The following is a 19,761-nucleotide window of genomic DNA, read 5'->3' as shown; positions in this document are numbered from 1 at the left end:
GTATTATATGGGCTGGTTGGTTGGCCTTTAGGGTTGGTTGGATTCCAACCCTAAAATTACAATAGAAAGTGTCTGATAATAATAAACATGTCTACACTTGGCTGCTGATTGGGCATCTGGACAAAATACAAAGAAATGGCTCAAAAGCCCCAAGGTTATCTAGAACTCTGCCATGAACTTGCTCTATAAAGTCGCTAAATGGTAGAGGCGTGTCCACTTCACACTATTGGAAGGTACAAGACATGGAACTTAATGAGGGCCAGTGGGTTCTTTTATACTAGATTGAGGAAGAGGTGAAGTAAGGAGCCAGTGATTGTATAATGTCTAAGACATCCTTTAACTGCACGTATAAGCATTTTAGATTGAAAAGATTTACAATGCCATAGATTTTCATTTCACTCCATTGGGGAAAAAATGTGAGCACTGAGACTACTCACAGGAACACCATTGATTGTGAAGATTCTAGAGTGAACTGTGAGATCAACTTAAATGCAGGTTTGTGTTTTCACAAAATCCTATACGTATTTCTATGGTGCAGGTCTTTTGTGGAAGAATCAAATGCAAGCATAAAGCTTTCTCCTTTGGAGCAGAGTATTCCGGGTGTGAATGACCGTGTTATCACAATAATAGGAAATTTGGATCAGCAACTTCGTGCTGTTGCACTTGTAGTCTCAAAGCTTGCTGAAGATCCAAATTACAATCAATATGCTTCAGCTTCACTTTCATATACAGGTAAGACATCCATGTTTGTCAAATTATCTGTGGTCCTCCTTTCTTTATTCATAAACTTGGTGGTGTTTTACTTTTTATTTAAGTATGTTTTGGATCCAGGTGCAGCATCTAATTTAGTGGGCTTGCGAGGACATGTTGCTACTGCAGCATTCCCATCAATGGGTTATGTAGGGGCACCATTTTTGCGTAATGGTATGAATGGTAATTATCGCATGAAGGTGGGCTCTTACACCAGTTATAAGTTTTAATGTTTCTTGACAATGTGGATAATTCAAGGCTTCTCATTTTTTCTGCATGAATAAGCCACTTCATTTTTGCTGACAGGGTCTGATACCACCTTTGGTCTCTGTACAAACCCCACCTGTTGCAGTACCTGTTATTCCAGGAGGCCCGGTGACCACCTCTGTAACTTTAGCCATTCCAGATGAGCATGTAGGTGCTATTGTAGGGAGGGGAGGAAAAATTATCACAGATATTCAGCAGGTGTGTCCCTATTTGTATTGGGAAATCATCCCACTTTTAGTTATTATACTGCAGTCAAATAACTGCTGATGTTTTTGTCTCACAATCTGCAGAGCAGTGGTGTACGGATCAAAATTTCCGATCGGGGTGATTATATGCCTGGCACAACTAATCGGTACAATGTCTACTGGTTTTGTGCATTTAGCTTTGACGCTGTTTACTCTGATGTTAACTCATGCATATGCTTTTTGTCTGCAGCAAAGTGATTATTACTGGAACTGCTGAGGGTGTTCGTATGGCTCAGCAGTCGGTGACTGAGAGAGTTAATCAAAGTGTAACTCCTGATTCTGAGAGGTGATATAGACTTTTTGGCTTTTAAAACTCATGGACTCGTAACACCAGGAAAAGGTTTTTCCTCTTAATTTTGAAACTGAAAAGAAAGGAGGCATCTTTCTGTGTTGTGGCTCCAAGAGTCGTTAAGTCTTTTTGGTCAAAGACTATAACAGGTTGTGTCTTGCTGGGTAGTCAAAATAATCCATTATTTTGAGATGCTTCTTTTTTTACTATATTTACAAGAGTGATAAGGAATTTATTTAATCATTTATATTTTTGGTGTGTTACTAGAGAACATATGTTGAGATGTGAGAGAGATGTTTGGGGCACCACATTTGGAAATGACTAACTAAATCAGTGCCATCAAGTATCTAAACAGAGGTGTGTGTTTTATGCCCTTGGTGGGAGTCTTTGTGGAGCCATGGACTAATACATTATTCACGAATGAGCTCCTGGTAGCAACATGGCACATCACTGATTCAATAAGCTTCACAGTACAAAGAGTTTATACCTTAAACGAAGCGAATGTGGGAAACAGAGACCTATTTAGACATCGCTGTTGTTGTTGTCCCCCTGCCGCCCCCCCCACGATTACATCAAAGTATAAAAGCTATTGTGATAGGGAAAAACCACGTGTAATTGTGAGAAAGGTGAAGGGCTACTCTCACCACAATAGGATGCAATTACTACTCACATAACCTGGTTTGTAGGGTAATTTTCCCAGCTGAAATTTAGAAATCCTGGTTGGAATTCGTACATTTTAGTTATAAATTTCGGCATTTGTAAAATTTCTAGTGGTTTTCAAGTCTAAATCTTGGTTAAGCCGAAACTGTCCTAGAGCCTCTTCCAAAAATCTGAGAGAGAGGATCGGGAGCTCGCGCTGCTGAACCTCTGTCGCCTCCTTCCTTGCCCTCGCCTCTGTCCCTTCTGCTCCTGCCTGCCCTTCCGCCTCTGCGGCTCTGCCCCAGCTGCTCCCGCTTACCCACTGTCACCTCCTTGCTTGCCCCCGTCTCTGTCCCTTCTGCTCCAACCTGCCCTTCCGCCTCTGCCCCAGCTGCTCCTGCTTTTCCCCCCACCTTCTGCGCCCCCCCCCCCCCCCCGCCACTTCCTCTTCCTTGCTCTCACCCGCCTCTTCCTCCCGCCGCCACTTCTTTCCTTCAGCAGCATTTTTTATTTGGATTCGAGTCGGCCGCCCATTGTCGATTGGCTCTATGGCTTCTGCCCACTGCCAATCTTTCGTCACTGTACGCCCAGTGGGGTGTGCAGTGACAGACTCAACCACGTGTCCAAGAGATAAAGATATAAAGAGAGGGAGAGAGAGAGGAGAAAGAAAAGGGAACGGGAATCTTGCACAGTACACCACATTGAGCGGGGAACAGGCCCCGCCCCCCTTTCAGGAATTTATTTGGGAACAATCCACGGGCACGCTGGCCAGGATCAATACAATCAATGAATACAAGACAAACAGATATGCTGATGTAGGATATCCAAGTCGATGTGGATGTCGAGGCACGAGATCTCTGATGCCGAGCACACCACGGGGATGACCCACAAGTATCTCTCCACGGGCTAGTACCAAATCCAATATCCAAATCCAAGTTCAAGTCCAAATCCATATCCAAGTCCAGAAACAAATCCAAGTCCAAATCCAGATCCAATTCCAAATCCAAGTTTAGATCCAAATCCAAGTCTGGATCCAAGTCCAAATCCAGATCCAAGTCCAAATCCAAATCCAAGTCTGGATCCAAGTACAAATTCCATATTCATGTCCAAGTTCCACGTTCATGCCCAAGCTTCAAGTCCAAGTTCAAGCTTTCATGTCCAAGTTCCAATTCCAAGTCCATATCCCGGAGATAAGTAAGGATGATGAAGCTTATGGGGATCAGCTGAAAGTTTGTTGCCTTAAACTGTAAAAGAAACAGCCCAAAAGGAACACACAACGGCATTTGAATCTCGGCCGGTCCACAAGGCTGTTCGGTACAAGTAACTGATGGCGGTAGTTCTGGCAAACGATGCTTGGCATGCTAGTTGGTGGCAGCCAGAAGGTTGTGGAAGGCGGCAAACAGGTGCAGCAGCACTGTTACAAGCAGCGCAGGTAGCTGACATAGGCTGAAAACTGGTGGCGTAGGTGGCTGCAGTAGCATAGCCAGGTGACGGCAAGCGATGGTGCTGATTTCAGGAGACAGCAGCACTGGCGCACAGGTGGCTGGCTGCAGCAATGCTTAGGGGTAAGTGGCGGTTTGCGCACAACAGGCAGCAGCAAGCAAACGGTGGCTTGAGGTGGCGCAAGCAGGAGCTCTTGCAGGTGGCACAATAAACAGTTCAGGCAGCCAGTCGTAGATGGCATAGATAGGCAGCTCTGTCAGCAAGGATCGGGTGGCAGGTGGCCGTGCAACAACAAGAGCTTATCGCCATAGTCTCCAGGCCTTGGTAAATAGTCCATGCCTTGTCCAAGATGGAGAACTCACGCCTCAATGATCTTGTTGATCCCTACTACTACATGAGGGGTTCTTTTATACCTTGGGGAAGCCTTGCTTTTTACCAAAAGCCTTCATGCTTTTGCTTTGCCCTTTTTGCCTTTGCTTTTACTCTTTTTATTAATATATCAACTTTTGGTGCTTTGCTTTTCTAGCTTTAAGGCCTTGCTTTTTGGCCTTAGAGCTTCTTTTTTTGAGAAAGTGCCTTTTAGCTTTTTGGTCCAGCTCAGTCTCCTCTTTCCAATGGTGCCCTTGACCCTGCTTGACTTTTTGCTTTTTCTTGCTTTTTGACCAAGAACGGTGCTTTTTCTTTATCAAACCTATCTTCTTCCACTTGTTTGGTGTCTAGGCATGGGTTTCATCATGTGAAATAGAGCTAGGAGGACCAAATAGTTACAATCACTCCCACACGCCTAGAGAATCATCAATTTTTCGCAAGAGTAGCTCACCTATCTTCAGTACGACATTGACATTGAGGTCCAGACTACCCTTGTTGTTTGCGAGGGTTTATGGCTCCCACCCCTCTCATTCGCAGGCCCGTGAATGGCTTCTACCAACTCTCCCTTCAGCGTTGATTGTGCACTTCTAGGATACTCGTTTGCTTGGTCGAGGCTTCTTCCAGGTGGACTTTCATCTCCAAAGCCACTTCTTAGGTTTCAGCTGGCAGCCCCTTCCCTCTTGGTCCTAGGGAGATTTTCTTCTTTTAGTACCAAGTGGGCTTTGATCCAATGGCAGAGAATCAACACCTTACCCCAGTCTCACTGCGGTCCCCTGTTCTTCCTTGGTCTTATTGGAAGCTCTTAGCTTCCATAAGGGCATCCTTTGGCGAGGTTTTAGAGCTACCGGCCCTTCCGGGCTCTCTCGCCTCAGCTTTCGTGGCTATTACCGCCACTTTTGATGGTGTATCCCAGGTCTTTGTGCTTGTTCTTGATCCATCGATTGTTACTGACAACCATATCGGACTTGGCGGCTCTCATTTCCACCAGAGGATGGAGATTGCAGGGAGACTTGACCAGTGTCGGATTTGCCGTCGAACAGGGCCACATTGCTAGAGATTGTCCTAGATTGAGAGGCCATGCTAGGAGGCGGCGTGGTCCTATCCATCAGATGCCTTTTGCAATTGCCCAGACTTCAGTTGTCCCTATGCTCCAACAAACCACACATCGTTGGGTTGTGATTAGAGATGGCAGACACCCTTGGACCCCGTATCTGCCCCTCTATCTGCACCCCTAGTGGAGCACCCTAACCCTCATGCAGCTCTTGCCTCATAGGATGTTGATCCTTCTTTGGAGGATGAGGCACTGCAGGCACAAGATTTAAACCCCTCACAGGAGGATGTTGCATTACAGTTACAGGATGATTGCACCCTTGAGGATGATGTTGCACAGTCGCACTGTCATGGTACCTCTTCAAATTTGAGGACCAACCCTAGCTTTTCTCCGGAGTGGGAGCGACAGGTAGGGTTTTCATTGTCAGATTTTCCCTTCCTTACCCATGCGAGACGTACCTCCGTCTCTAAAGGGGGTCCTTCGTCGACCACAAGATCTGGTCGTTCCTACTCTGAGTCCTTATGAGGATTGTCTCATGGAACATTCAGGGTCTTGGGGGATTTTTTCTGCGTCGGCAGAAACAAATTGTCAAAATTAAGCTTCATTGTGCAGTCATAGGTGGACCTATGGATGTATTGCTCTTGCAAGAGTATAAACTGGATGCTAGTCAATGTGGGAGATCATGCAAGCTTCTCTCAGGACACCTTTTGGTCACCAACTATTGGTACCAAAGGTGGTCTGTATCTTTGTTTCAGCTTTGGTCTTGCCTTGCATCATTGGACATGGTGTCATTTTGCCTGCGAGAGCGCAGTGGATCCTTCTTATGCAAGGCACTACACGCATTGGTATTCTCAACCTCTATGCTCCTAACCATAGAGGTGAGAGGATTGTCTTTTGGAAATCTCTCACTACGTTGATGCCTGATGCTGACCATTGGATTATTGGTGGTGATTTTAACATGGTTGAGATGCCAATGGATAAAAGAGGTGGACATGAGGGTTTGGTGCATCCTCTTGAGAGAGCATCTTGGGAGAGGTATACTCTCCATTCATGTGGCAGGGATTGTTGGCAATGAGCATGACATTTCGAGGAGACCATTCACTCTTCTTTATTCATGGTCTAACAGGAGAAGGGGTGCATGATGTATCTATGCACGGTTAGACCGATTTTATGTGGATGATTGGGTGCTTGACAGAGAGGGGCATACTTTTATTGCTGGAGGCATCTCTAAATCGAATCATTGCCAGTGGTTTTATGCATTAGAGATCCGAGTCGCCATGGATCATCACCCCATGTACGCATCCTTGACATTTATTCTTAGATGCAGAGCTATCACGTCAAATGCTTGATATTTGGAGATCTCATGATTTCTCGCTACCTCTCACAAAGCTTACCCTCTACTCTCTATGATATTAGTGACTTTTATCACGTGCCATTTCTAAGAGGCAAGAGGCCTTGGATTTAGAAAGGGCTATTAGACGTAGACTAGCTGTCTTACAGAAAGAGCACAAGAAACATCCTCATGCTCAATGGGTTGCAAATTCTTTATGTACTGTTAGGGCAGAGCTTCATCACTCTTGAGCAACGTCCAGAGTACCGTTACCACGCCCAAGAATCCTTTTGGACCCAGATGGGTGGAAGATGCAACAAACATTTCTTTGCTACTCATGGTCCATCTCATGCCACAAATAGTGTCTAGCAGTTGCATGATTCACATGGCACTATTCGAATATTGAGATCCTCTTATGGTTAGAAAGATTGCCACTGATTTCTATCGCCAACTTCTTAGTGCTGAGCCTCACTCTTACTTGAGACACAGGTCACAAAGGAAGGTTTGTAATGCATTGCCACATTTGATTACTAAGGAGATGTGTGCTGTTCTGGATGCCCCTTTTTCTATGCAAGAGTTCAGTCATGCTCTTCATGCCTTAGCTCATGGTAAGTGCCCAAGGGAGGATGGCCTCTCCCCTATTTTTTTCATTACTTTTTGGGATGAGATTGGGGCTGAGATCACATCGGCTCTCCAGGAGATGTGGGACACATGTTCTATGCCTTCTTCTCTCACTGAGGGACTTATCTATCTTATTCCTAAGAGGGGATAAGACATTGACTGGCTAGTGGAGACCTGTCATCTTGTTTGGGACTACATATAAGATTCTTGCTAAGGCAGTGAGCATTAGATTGCAACCAATTTTGCTAGATGTCATTCATGATTCTCAAAATGGATTCTTATACGGAAGGAGCATCTTTGATAACATTTTCTCGTTTTGGGAGGCCGTGGAATGGGCCAAAGCGAGAGTAATCAATCCTTAGCCATTTTGCTCTTGGATTTTGAGTAGGCCTATGATAGAGTGGATTGGGACTTCCTTGAGGGTACTCTTAGCCATATGGGTTTCTCTCAGAGATGGATCAAGGAAGTTTCATGCATGTATCATGATGCCCACAGTAGTGTGCTCACTTGCGGTGATAGAGGAGAGCGGTTTCAAATCTCTTGCCCTTTAGTCCCATTATTATATATCATAGTTGCAGAGGCCATGAGCATCTTCCTCCGCTCCACTACTGGTATTTCTGAATTGAGGTTACCTCTTGGTAGTCAAGAGGAGCTGGTTGACTCTGAGTTAGCTGATGACATTGCCATGTTCTTGGAGGCCTCACACATACGCTTATGTTCCTTCCGGGTAGCACTGGATGAGTTTTGTTTGGCAGCAAGGGCACTCATTAATTGACACAGCTTTTGGATTAGTGACTCGTCGAGAGTTGCTTGGGGTGCAGAGCTTGGGTTTACTTGGATCAGTAGAGGATGCATTGCTAGATATTTGGGATGCCAGGTTGGGGTTGATATTTCTCATGCACAGGAGTTTGCTCCGGTACTTATAAGCATCCGGAAGAAGCTTCTTTATTGGAGCTCTAGGAGATTAGATTTAGCTTCCAGAGCTTTGGTGGCTAATCAGGTATTGCTTGCCTCGACTTGGTTTATTGCCTCTTGTTGGTGCTTCTCTCGTGCGTGCATTGGTCAATTGTGGAGATTGACAGAAACTCAGTACGAAGGGCTTTGTGTGAATATATGCTCTGATGTGTGTGTGTGTGTGTGTGTGTGTGTGGAGTACATGTGTGAGAGCATACCTTGATACAGAGTTCTACACCCACTATTGGGCACTGATGACGTTAGTGGGGATGTCATAGTATCTAGTCCATACTATGCATAATGGAGTTGATAGTTATATAGTCATGTGGGTTGACTACCATGAGTATATAACATGCATGCTCCTAAAAGGTGAATTTGGGCATGTGATTTATCTAGGTATATATATATATATATATATATATATATATTGATATGCACTTTTCTTTGGTCAGGTTTGGATGGCTCCACAGACACTCGTGCCGGGTAGCTTGGCTCACAATTATTTAGCCTAGACGAGAGGGGGGGCTGAATATTATTGATCCGGATGTTCAATGCAAGGCATTGCTCTACAAACTTGTGGTCACAGGTTTTCTACTAGGCACTAAGCCTTGGAAGGATTTTTTCTTGTCTCAAATTTCTGGATGTACACCTCGTGTTGGGATAGATTGGCTGCCCAACATGGTTTTTATTCACAAAGGCTGATATCAAGACACCATCTTCCCCTCTTATTGCAGCCATTGTTAGAGCATAGAGAAGCATGAGACCATTTTTGTGAAAAAGGCTTCCTAGGTCTTTGGATGAGGCTGACTGCGCCAACCTATTATGTGGAATGACTTCATCAGGGATGAGACCAGTTGGCCACTTGGTGCATCTCGTTACATGCAGTGGTCAGGATAGGAGAGATGTACATTCCAAGGTCTTGCTTAGAAGGCCTTTCAAAGTCTTCCGATGGATCGGAGAGCTGCATCCATTCAGCATCTTAGGGGCTCTCACATACGTATTGATCATATTGATGCAGCTATTCCGCATGAGTGGGTCTCTGAGACCTTTCATGGGAACTATCATCCAAGTTGGGTGGGATGGGTGGGAGTCTTTTCGAGGATAGACATACCTAAGTAGGTCATTGCTCTCCCAGGCTAGGAGGCTACATATTGCATCGTCTATTCTATCATGCCTGTTGGGAGATAGATGTAGCATGGAGGAAATCATCCTAGATACTAGGCTTAGTCCAATGAGGATTGTTGGTCGTTCGGGAAAGCATTGGTTCATTGATCCTTCTCCTCAAATAGTGACTCAGGGCTCTTGGTGTTTGTGGCTATATGGTGGCAGTCCTGTCAGATATCTTTAGTGGGATCCAGGAGAGTGGGAGTGGACTGATGCCTTCAATCCTTTGAAAAGCCTTCCCTTTTTCAGTTTCACGGTTCGGAATGCTAGGCTTCTCCTCACTCGACAGATGCATAGGATTCCTACTCTCAGGCCTCATTAGGAGAGCTATGATATCTCTCTAGTGATACAACGTAGATATTGGCATAGGCTTTCGCATTCATAGAGAAGGAGCTAGATCTCTCATTTCTTTTGGTTATTTTTACATGGTGGTCTCCCCACCGATCAGTGGAGATCAGTTTTCAGTGTAGCACCTACCTGCCCGAGATGTATGGCAGATTCTAAGACTATGCAGCATTGTTTATGGGGATGCAGCACTGCACATCATATTTGGGGTTCTATATACATATATATACCTAGATGAATCCAACACCATGCCCAAATTCACCTTTTAGGAACGTGCATGTTATGTACTCATGGTAGTCAACCTTGAAGACTATATAACTATCAACTCCATTATGCATAGTATGGACTAGATACTACAACATCCCCACTAACGTTATCAGTGCCCAATAGTGGGTGTAGAACTCTGTATAAAGATATGCTCTCACACACACACACTCCACACACACACACACACACACACACACACACACATAAGAGCATATATTCACACAAAGGCCTTCATACTGAGTTTTTGTCAAACCTCCGGAGATGCAGGGTAGACTCAGCCATAATGAAGCCTATCACTAAGGGAAGTAGCAAATAGAAAGAATTAGTACAACAAATAAGTAGTTGATAGGGCAAATGCACCGCTAAAGATAGAAAGAATTAGCACAATATCAACTAGCCAACAACTCGGACGAAAACTTCACAATCTGAAATCTGCATGTCCACTAATACGGCTGAATTATATACCTAGATGAATCCAGGAACATCCCAAATTCTATATTCCAACTTATGGGCAAATTGAGTGGCCGCGCCATGTATGTGACTTGGGGGCAGTTGCTTGGCTCTCCGAGTCTGGCCCGCAGCTTTTCTACGAGGGTAGTGGTACATAAAGACTCCTCTATTTTCATTCGTAGAGGTATTGCCCAGCATGGTTTATTGTAAGATGTCCCTCACTCTGATTATACACCCCCCGACAGAGGATTGACACCAGTTGGGAGATTATTGCCAGTATTACAACATGGTAGATCTGGAGAGCTAGATGCACGGAGGCTATTGAGGGTGTTTAGATTTTTGGGTCTCAATGCATTAGTATATGGGGTGATATTATCCATACTCTCATGGCTACTTGGGCTCGTATTCAGGAGTCCTCTCATTTTGCACAGGAAAAGTTTGTTGTATTTATGCGGGAGTGGGACCATGGCATTTTCTTTAACTCTAGTCCCACAGGTCTCTCATGGCATCATGATGATCCTCAGTGGTTGAAATCACTTTACATATTGGGGTGATTCTATTCTATTCCCGCTTATAGCTATGATTGTTGTATGTTTTTTCATACTTACTAGAAGTCTCTTTCCTAGAAAAAAAAAATCTTGGTAAGCCTAAGCATTGCCTTTAATTTTAAGGGTTGAAGAAAACATTTTTTTTCAAGCACTGGATATAATTGCGAAACTCCATGCACCCTTCATCAATTCAACTCCTTCCTAGCGAGAATCACCTTTGTCCTCCAGGCCATAAATAAGATGCACACATTATGTCAGAATGATAGAAGGCAAGAATACGAGGTTGGTGAATCATGTTTATAAATGGAGTTTTGGCGTACTTAAATAAAATGATAAATCATAAACTTTAGTTCCAATGTGATGCAATGTCCATGGTGTAGCACTTACGTTCAAGAGTAATTTGACTTTTATCACACAACAATTTATTAGTCTTGCTCAGCCCTAATGATAGCACATCCAATGGTCAAATGCCTTCATGGTATATGGGTATTTTTCTCATGTAAATAATTCATTTACTAATCTTCAAAGTTCATTTGGTGTTATTCCAAATCTCAAAGGTTCATACATTTATCTATATACTTTTGCATTAACAGTATCTAAGCCATTATGCAAGACCAAACCTCTATCAAGCGATGTGTCCTTTTCCATTTGATTTTTGATGGCTAACAGTGCAAGATTTCACCTTTGTTTCTTGTCAACAAACTTAAGATAATCTTCAGTGGTTAAAATCACTTTACATATTGGGGTGATTCTATTCTATTCTGGCTTATAGTTATGATTGTTGTATGTTTTTTCATACTTAATAGAAGTCTCTTTCCTAGAAAAAGAAAATGTTGGTTAAGCCTAAGCATTGCCTTTCATTTTAAGGGTTAAAGAAAACATTTTTTTTTCAAGCACCAAATATAATTGTGAAACTCCATGCACCCTTAATCAATTCAACTCCTTCCTAGTGAGAATCACCGTTGTCCTCTAGGCCATAAATAAGATGCACACATTATATCAGAATGATAGAAGGCAAGAATACGAGGTTGGTGAATCATGTTTATAAATGGAGTTTTGGCGTACTTAAATAAAATGATAAATCGTAAACTTTAGTTCTAATGTGATGCAATGTCCATGGTGTATCACTTAACGTTCAAGAGTAATGATGGCTTATAATACTCAAAGTATATTATATTTATGGACAATCTTATAGGAATGCTTTATTCAAATGCACATTGTATACCATGAATTTTGTGATCACATTCATCATGTTGGCTCAACCATACATCAAAAAATATAGAAAATGACTTTTTGATAAATTCAAAGTCATTAATTAACGACAAAACAAACAAAGGAGGACAAACCTCGCCAAAGGCCAACAAGGAGTTGCAAGAGAAGCCAAAGACCAAAAACCAATACTTCCAACCCTGCTCCCTCCAATTCCCCAAAAAATTTCCAAGGAACTAACCCAAGTAAATCTAAACAATGAAGAAGCCAGGGAAGCCAACTATTGTTCCCACCAAACAATCAAGGCCCAAGAACAAAAACCCAAAGCATGTATGGATTCCAAAGAAAAGTATCCCTAGAATCCAAATCCAAGTCGAGGATGAGCTGCTACTATAGATTTCAAAGACAAAAAGGAACCAGAAGTTTTATAATAATCCAGCCACACTCGAATGGGTGACTACACAAAGATAGCCCAGGGATATTACCAAGGAAGAAGACAAATCTAGGTGCCAAGGATTCCTAGAGGGACAAAAGAAAGGTTAACAAAATCATCATCATGTTAAAGGACCATGCATCGACATGACACACCAAAGCACATATGGGTGCCCAAAAGGCAAGATAAGGGGAAAGCTAAGATAGAACACATATGGAATGTGGAAGAGCAGGAACACCTTCAAAAGAAAATCCAAGAACTACCCTCTTCTTTAGCTCTACACGAAATCCCAGCATCCCTACCCATTAAAACCACAGTGTAAGGACTGTCCCAATGCCAAGAAGCCCAAGAACTATCATTCTTAACCTGGACATAAGCCAAGCTCATCAAGATGATATAGACACCCTTAGCTTAGATAACAAAGTCAAAGATGCCATTGCTCAAAGCATAGCAATAGGGGAGTGCCACCAGGTATAAGAGTTCAAAAAGTCAAGCCGCCATTAGACAAAACGAGTGTGAGGTATAAGAGTCAAGAGCTAGCTAGCAAAAGGCCAAAATAAGCCTAAGTGTAATTCCTTAGGGGTCACATCATTGGCACATTAGCACACAAGTCCTTTTTTCACAAGTCAAGTTGCTTGTGCTCGAGAAACAAGCATAAATGTCAAGTTGAGTCACCTACGCGGGATGCATAAGGCATAAGAATCAAATCCTAAATGGGTCTAGAGGAGCAATGGTGTTAAAACCTTTAGTAAAGTTATAGGAACCTCACCATCAAAAGCCCATGGATCCCCATAACCGAGTGTACTTGCACAACATGTTTCATCATTCAAATCATTCCTAGGGATGTCTATAGTAAAGGATATGTGCATCTAAACACATGCTTAGCTTGTTGTTATCACAATAAATGATAACAACTCGGCTATTCATTCATATCTTTAACACGATAATGATCCATTAGATCGAAAAATTTCCTTCTGAACATTTCTCCGCGGGAATTTCAGTTAAGTAAGTTCTCAATTTATCATCCCTTAACTTGATCTACCGTGTCAAGTGTTAACAGTAGCAATTTGACAGCACAATCCACTAATCTCATAGTGATTTGCTGAAATCATTAATCATTCTAGTTATGAATATCATCACAGGGACTCGTCCCATTCATCCTCATTGTGGTTTCGCTCAGGTTATTATATTTCAACTAAATTTCAGAAATCATCATTTTTCAATCAGAATCCAATTCAATTCATCAGTTCTCAAATAGAATTAAAAATCATATCAACCACATTCGAATTCATAATCCTTTTATGCATTTTACTATGCATAAATTCTATTTTAATGAGAATTTTTGAATTAAAAATAAAATTCTTTATGCATCTTTCTATGCATAAAATCAAAATTGATGAAAATAACTCTTTTGAATTCAAAATAAAATTCTTTATGCATCTATTTATGCATAAAATCAAAATTGATGAGAATAACACTTTTGGATTAAAATAATTTCGTTATGCATCTTTCCATGCATAAATCCAATTTAGTAGGAATTACACTTTTAGAATAAAATAATTTCTCTTATGCATAAAATTCATTTATGATGAAAATCACACTTTTAATATATAAAAAAATATCTTTTATGCATATGTTTATGCATACAAATCATTTATGATGAAAATCACTCTTTTAATATAAAATAATTTCTTTTATGCATCTATTTATGCATAAAAATCATTTATGATAAAAATCACACTTTTATAATCAAAATAACAATTTCAATATACTTCCTTCTATGCATGGAATTTAATTCTAAATAAAGTAACACTTTTTTAATAAAATATTTTTAGTATGCATTTTCTTATACCTAGGATGAAAATAAACACTTTAAGAATACATCTACGATGGGAATTACTCTTTTTGAATTAAAAAAAATTAAAACTTATTTTTCACAATTTTAGAAAATTTTACCATAACCTCCTTTGTATGGCTGACCATTTTTCAATTTTTAATTCTCTAAAATTAATTGGAAGTTCACCAAGAGTATCTAAATCATTCTAATGTAAACATTTTCTACTTATCAAAGAGAAACATTATGAAAAACTTGATTTTATCCATTAATCATTTATCTAGGATAAAGAATGGTTGGATTTACTAAAGAAGAGAGAGAAATGCCTTTTTTCAATGAGGCATAACATTGTATTCAATTTAGAGAAGACAAAAATCATAAAAACCATTAAAATTAAGCATAAATGGGAATTTAGGTATTTCCTTACTACCATTCATCAATTAACTTCAATAGCATTAAAAAGCCGTTCCAATTAAGCTTCTCAAGCTTGAGAAAGGGGTTGAGAAGAGAGAAACATTGAGAAATTATGGAAAAAGATCAAAATTCATACTTTACCTTACAAATTGCTTGATTCTTTGATCACGGTAGAGGCCCCCAACCAATCAATTGGTTTGGTATGCTCATGGAGCCACTAATGGAGATTGAAGAAGGAGGGAAGCTCCAATTTCTTCAATTTGGAGAGAATTTTAGAGAATAGTAAAAATTATCATTATTTCAGCATAATTCTAGCATAGTATAATTCTCATGTTTTTTTTACAAAAGGCTGAGGTTCTATTTATAGGAGAGGGAGGCTCTAACCAAGACCAACCGATTTCTAGAATTTTTTAGATTCAGTTTGGTTGAATTTGCACCAGATTTGGACCTAGTTTGGTTCCTTTTTTATTCGGTTTGATCCAAGAGAGAGGAGAGATAAAAATATCACATTATTTTTTAGTTTAAAACTCATTCAAGCATGTGAAGTAGGCGCAACCTTGAAGGGACTCCCCTTCCTTACACATGTGTCAAAATGGAATCATTATACCCAAAATATCTTATTTTTTAGTAATACTCATAGTTTTTTACTAATAAACCTTGTACATAGTCAACTCTTCATCTTATGTGAGTATTTACTCATTTTTGGGGGGACTTTATTTCTTTCTTTCTTTTATCTCCTCCACACATTTGGATGAATCTGATTGCTCCCTCAAAACCTTAATTTAAAATTTTCAGAAAATCTGGACCCCTAGGATAAGGCCTTTTGAACAGATTATAATTTATTTCGAATGCACCTTCTGAAAATCTTTTTGAACTTCTGTTTCGGGGGAACTTATTTTAATAAGAAGATATATTTTTCCATCCAAAAATATTTAAAAACTGAATTATCACTCTCTAGAAGATTTTCTCTCTCTAGACCAAAACTGGTAGAAACAAGATCTTTTATATTTTTGAAGAGGGATTTGACTACAGGGGAAGATACTGGACATCCTGAGAGGCTGGGGAGGAATCGTACATTCTACCCCACTTAAAAAACGCGAGATGTCCTTATCTCGCAAAACTAGAGGAGAATTCTTTTTCTTAAGATCTAACGTATTATGGGTTCCTTATATTTTGGTGAACCCAAACAGAATCCTAGAATAAAGATCCCTTATATAACACTCATTATTGAATATCAATTCACTCAGATCATAACATTTAATTTCTTATCACAATAATGGCCCATTAGACCGAATTTTCTATCTGAACAGTCCTCCATGGGGATTTCAAATTTTCAGATTTTTAATTTATCATCCCTTAACTTGATCCACTGATCAAAAGTTAATAGTAGTAATCTGCCAGCACAATCCACTAATCTCAGTGTGATTTGCTGTAGTCATTAACGTCATTCCAGTTATGAACATCATCACAGGGACTTGTCCCATTCATCCTCATTGTGGTTTTGCTCAGTTTATTACATTTCAACTAAATTTTAGGAATCATCGTTTTTTAATCAGAATCCAAATCAACTCATCAGTTCACAACCAGAATTTAAAAATCATATCAACCACATTCGAATTCATCATCTAGATAGCATTAATGCTTATAATTTCAAGTCTTAGATTTACTCGTATATACTTCCAGTAAAGAGCAATCAGGGATCCCATACAATTGCGGTACTTCCATCTGAAGACCCAATTACCAATTTATGAATTTCAGTTTGAATATCAAATTGTATGAATTTTATCACACAATTACAACCTTTTAGTACTTCTTGATAAATTTTTGACATATTTGGCTTCTCGATTGATCCTCATTAGCCAAATAGCTCTGATACCAACTGTGAGATCCCTGTCACCGTGCAACAATTTCAGGGGTGCTAGAAGCGGAAGTAGCACTTTTTGCGTGGGGCAGGGTCCCACACTCGGGGCCTCGCCCACCACGGATATTCGGACAAGAGACTAATCCATCGGTTTTTCCAAAACCGAACTCGAAAAAACTTCCTTTGTCTGGAAAGCACGGGCGATTCAACCAAGATAACTTTTCCCTAACGTTGCCAAAAGCCTTAACTAACTGAGCACATCTGACCGAACCCATCTGACCGAACCCATAGTCAAATCAGGGGAAAAGACTACACTTGGATCATAGAGACCAATGCTTTTTTCCTCATTGAGAGGCACAGCCGTTGATTCTTTTCCATAGAACAATTTTTGTCCGGGATTTACTTCATCTATCGAACTAAATAGAAATTGAGTCTCGATTTACGACGGATCCATCAGTCCAGCCTAACCCCAGTCCCATGGGTTAGCCAACCGCCCAACCACTGTAGTGATGGGATCCAATTAGGAATTTGGTTAGGTTTTGTCCCGGGTACTAGGGAAAAGAGTTCCCAGGCCCCCTAGCCGGATGTTCATGCAAACATAAAACTAGTCACACCACTTACACACCCAATATGAAATTGCCTTTTTTCTCAGCATCAGCTATCTTTAAAACAATCCTTTAATGAAACCATTGAATCACTGATCACAATCCTCCAAAATATCCGGTTGAATCTTAATTTCCAATCATTCCTTCATCGGAGTATCTATGGCATCATTGGCAACTAGAACGCTCACCACCTATCCACTCAGGGGCCTTTTCAATAGTTCCTAGCTCATAGTACCTGGCAATATAATCACTTATAAAAATCAAGATGGAATCTCTGTTGAAGATCAGCAAGATCAACCAAGAGATCCATATAAAAGAGCCATGGACTCATCCGTTGAGGACCAACAAGGTCAATCAACCAGATCCATGCCCGGTTTCAGAAAACAACTCTTACTCCTTGATTCAAAATCTTCCACGACGCACATGTGGGTATCTTCGACGACCCAGAGCCCGAGCACCGAATGGTCAGCACCCTCTAGGATCCTTCGCAGGTCACCTAGCGCTTCACTCATAGGCCGCTTCCTTGGTCCCTCATCCACCATACTGGAAGCGCACCATTTAAATCGAACCGAGGCTGGTCAAGACCTCGACCGACCTTGCTACGCGAGACGTCCTCTGTTGACTCTCCATCAGCTCTTGCAACTTTATCAGGTAGGTCTCCTCGACCACATTCTCAAGACAGTCAAAATGCTTCCCCAGCATTCTTTCTTGACATAAAACAGTCATTTACAAACAGTTCACAATACAGTTTCTATAATGAACTCACGTCTTTCTAGATTGTTCCACATCAATCTATATTACTTAACCCAAATCCAAATCATGTGTATCCATTCTTGACCAAATACATCATTTTCCATCCCATCACATCAGATTCATTCACTTCACATAACATCCATTCCTATCTTTCTTAATTTACGTTACGTCTCATCACATCCATTTCTCATTACATCTCATTCGTTCACATCTTATATTATTCATTCACATTCTGATTCACATATCTCATCTCATCCATTCGCTTATATCAACTTCATATCCATTCACATACATATTCGCATTCATTATTCCACATTCACATCCACATTCATACATCCACATTCACATCTACATCCATACATTCATTTTCACATCCACATCCACATCCACATTCATACATCCACATCCACATCCACATCCACATCCATATCTACATCCATGCATCCATTTTCACATCCACATTCATACATCCACATCCATACATCCATACATCCATACATCCACATCCACATCCACATCCACATCCATACATCCACATCCACATCCATACATCCACATCCATATCTACATCCATACATCCATTTTCACATCCACATCCATACATCCACATCCATACATCCACATCCATATCTACATCCATACATCCAGATTCACATCTAAATCCATACATCCACATCCACATCTACATCTATACATCCACATTCATATCTACATCCATACATCCATTTTCACATCCACATTCATACATCATTTCCACATCCACATTCATACATCCACATCCACATTCATACATCCACATTCACATTCACATTCATACATCCACATCCATATCTACATCCATACATCCATTTTCACATCCACATTCACATTCATACATTCACATCCACATCCACATCCATACATCCACATCCATATCTACATCCATACATCCATTTTCACATCCACATTCACATTCATACATTCACATCCACATCCACATCCATACATCCACATCCATATCTACATCCATACATCCACATTCACATCTACATCCATACATCCACATCCACATCTACATCCATACATCCACATTCACATCTACATCCATACATCCATTTCCACATCCACATCCACATCCACATCCACATTTCATATTTACATCCATACATCCACATTCATACATCCACATCTACATTCACATCCATACATCCATATCCACATCCATACATCCACCAATACCACATTCCACATTCATACATACACATCCATATCCACATCCATACATCCACATCCATATCCACATTCATACATCCACATCCACTTCCACATTTATACATCCATATCCACATTTCACATTCATACATTCATATCCACATCCACATCCATATCTACATCCATACATCCATTTTCACATCCACATTCACATTCATACATCCACATCCATACATCCACATCCATATCTACATCCATACATCCACATTCACATCCACATCGACATCGATACATCCACATCCATATCCACATTCCACATTCATACATCCATATCCACATCCACATCCATACATCCACATCCATATCTACATCCATATCTACATCCATACATCCATTTTCACATCCTACATCCACATCCATACATCCAATTTCACATCCACATCCATACATCCACGTCCACATCCAGTCAGGTGTAGAAGCAGGTATATCTGACATTGTTGAATTTTTAAGAGAGGAAAGATTTTTTAAAATTACTTGTGGCGGCAGACTATGAGGGGGAGTTTGATGATGTATATGTGCTTCCGTCCTCTCTGGAGGTGCTGGTGACAAGCTGAGACTTGCTGCTTCCTGCCGCCCCAGTACTTCTTGGTATGACGCTATTTCTTGGGCTACCTCGACCTCGATCCTTTGTGTTTCCTCAACAACGTTAGGCATAATGCCTCTCATCTT

General features: G+C 40.8%; 1 protein-coding gene across 6 annotated transcripts in view; it reads left to right on the top strand.

Moving 5' to 3' along the window:
• The window catches only part of LOC147618202 (protein BTR1-like), a 48,374-nt gene extending 46,633 nt beyond the window's left edge, over window positions 1-1,741 (top strand). For 2 of the 6 annotated variants that reach the window (XM_086774641.1, XM_086774640.1), the window contains exons 4-8: window positions 539-732; window positions 880-950; window positions 1,057-1,215; window positions 1,308-1,369; window positions 1,453-1,741. In XM_086774641.1, coding sequence (XP_086630767.1) covers window positions 539-732; window positions 880-950; window positions 1,057-1,215; window positions 1,308-1,369; window positions 1,453-1,552 — 586 coding nt within the window. In that variant the 3' untranslated portion in view covers window positions 1,553-1,741. Of the gene's footprint in view, window positions 1-538; window positions 733-831; window positions 951-1,056; window positions 1,216-1,307; window positions 1,370-1,452 lie in introns of all 6 variants that reach the window. The other 4 variants (XM_086774638.1, XM_086774637.1, XM_086774639.1 and 1 more) reach the window with 3 other exon arrangements.
• Window positions 1,742-19,761: the final 18,020 nt, after the last annotated feature.

The sequence above is a fragment of the Cibotium barometz genome, chromosome 35, assembly GCF_041138505.1.
Source record: "Cibotium barometz isolate CiBa-2024 chromosome 35, ASM4113850v1, whole genome shotgun sequence".
NCBI lineage: Eukaryota > Viridiplantae > Streptophyta > Polypodiopsida > Cyatheales > Cibotiaceae > Cibotium > Cibotium barometz.
The sequence above is the reverse complement of the archived record's forward strand: the minus strand, read 5'-3'. Positions and strand labels throughout refer to the sequence as shown.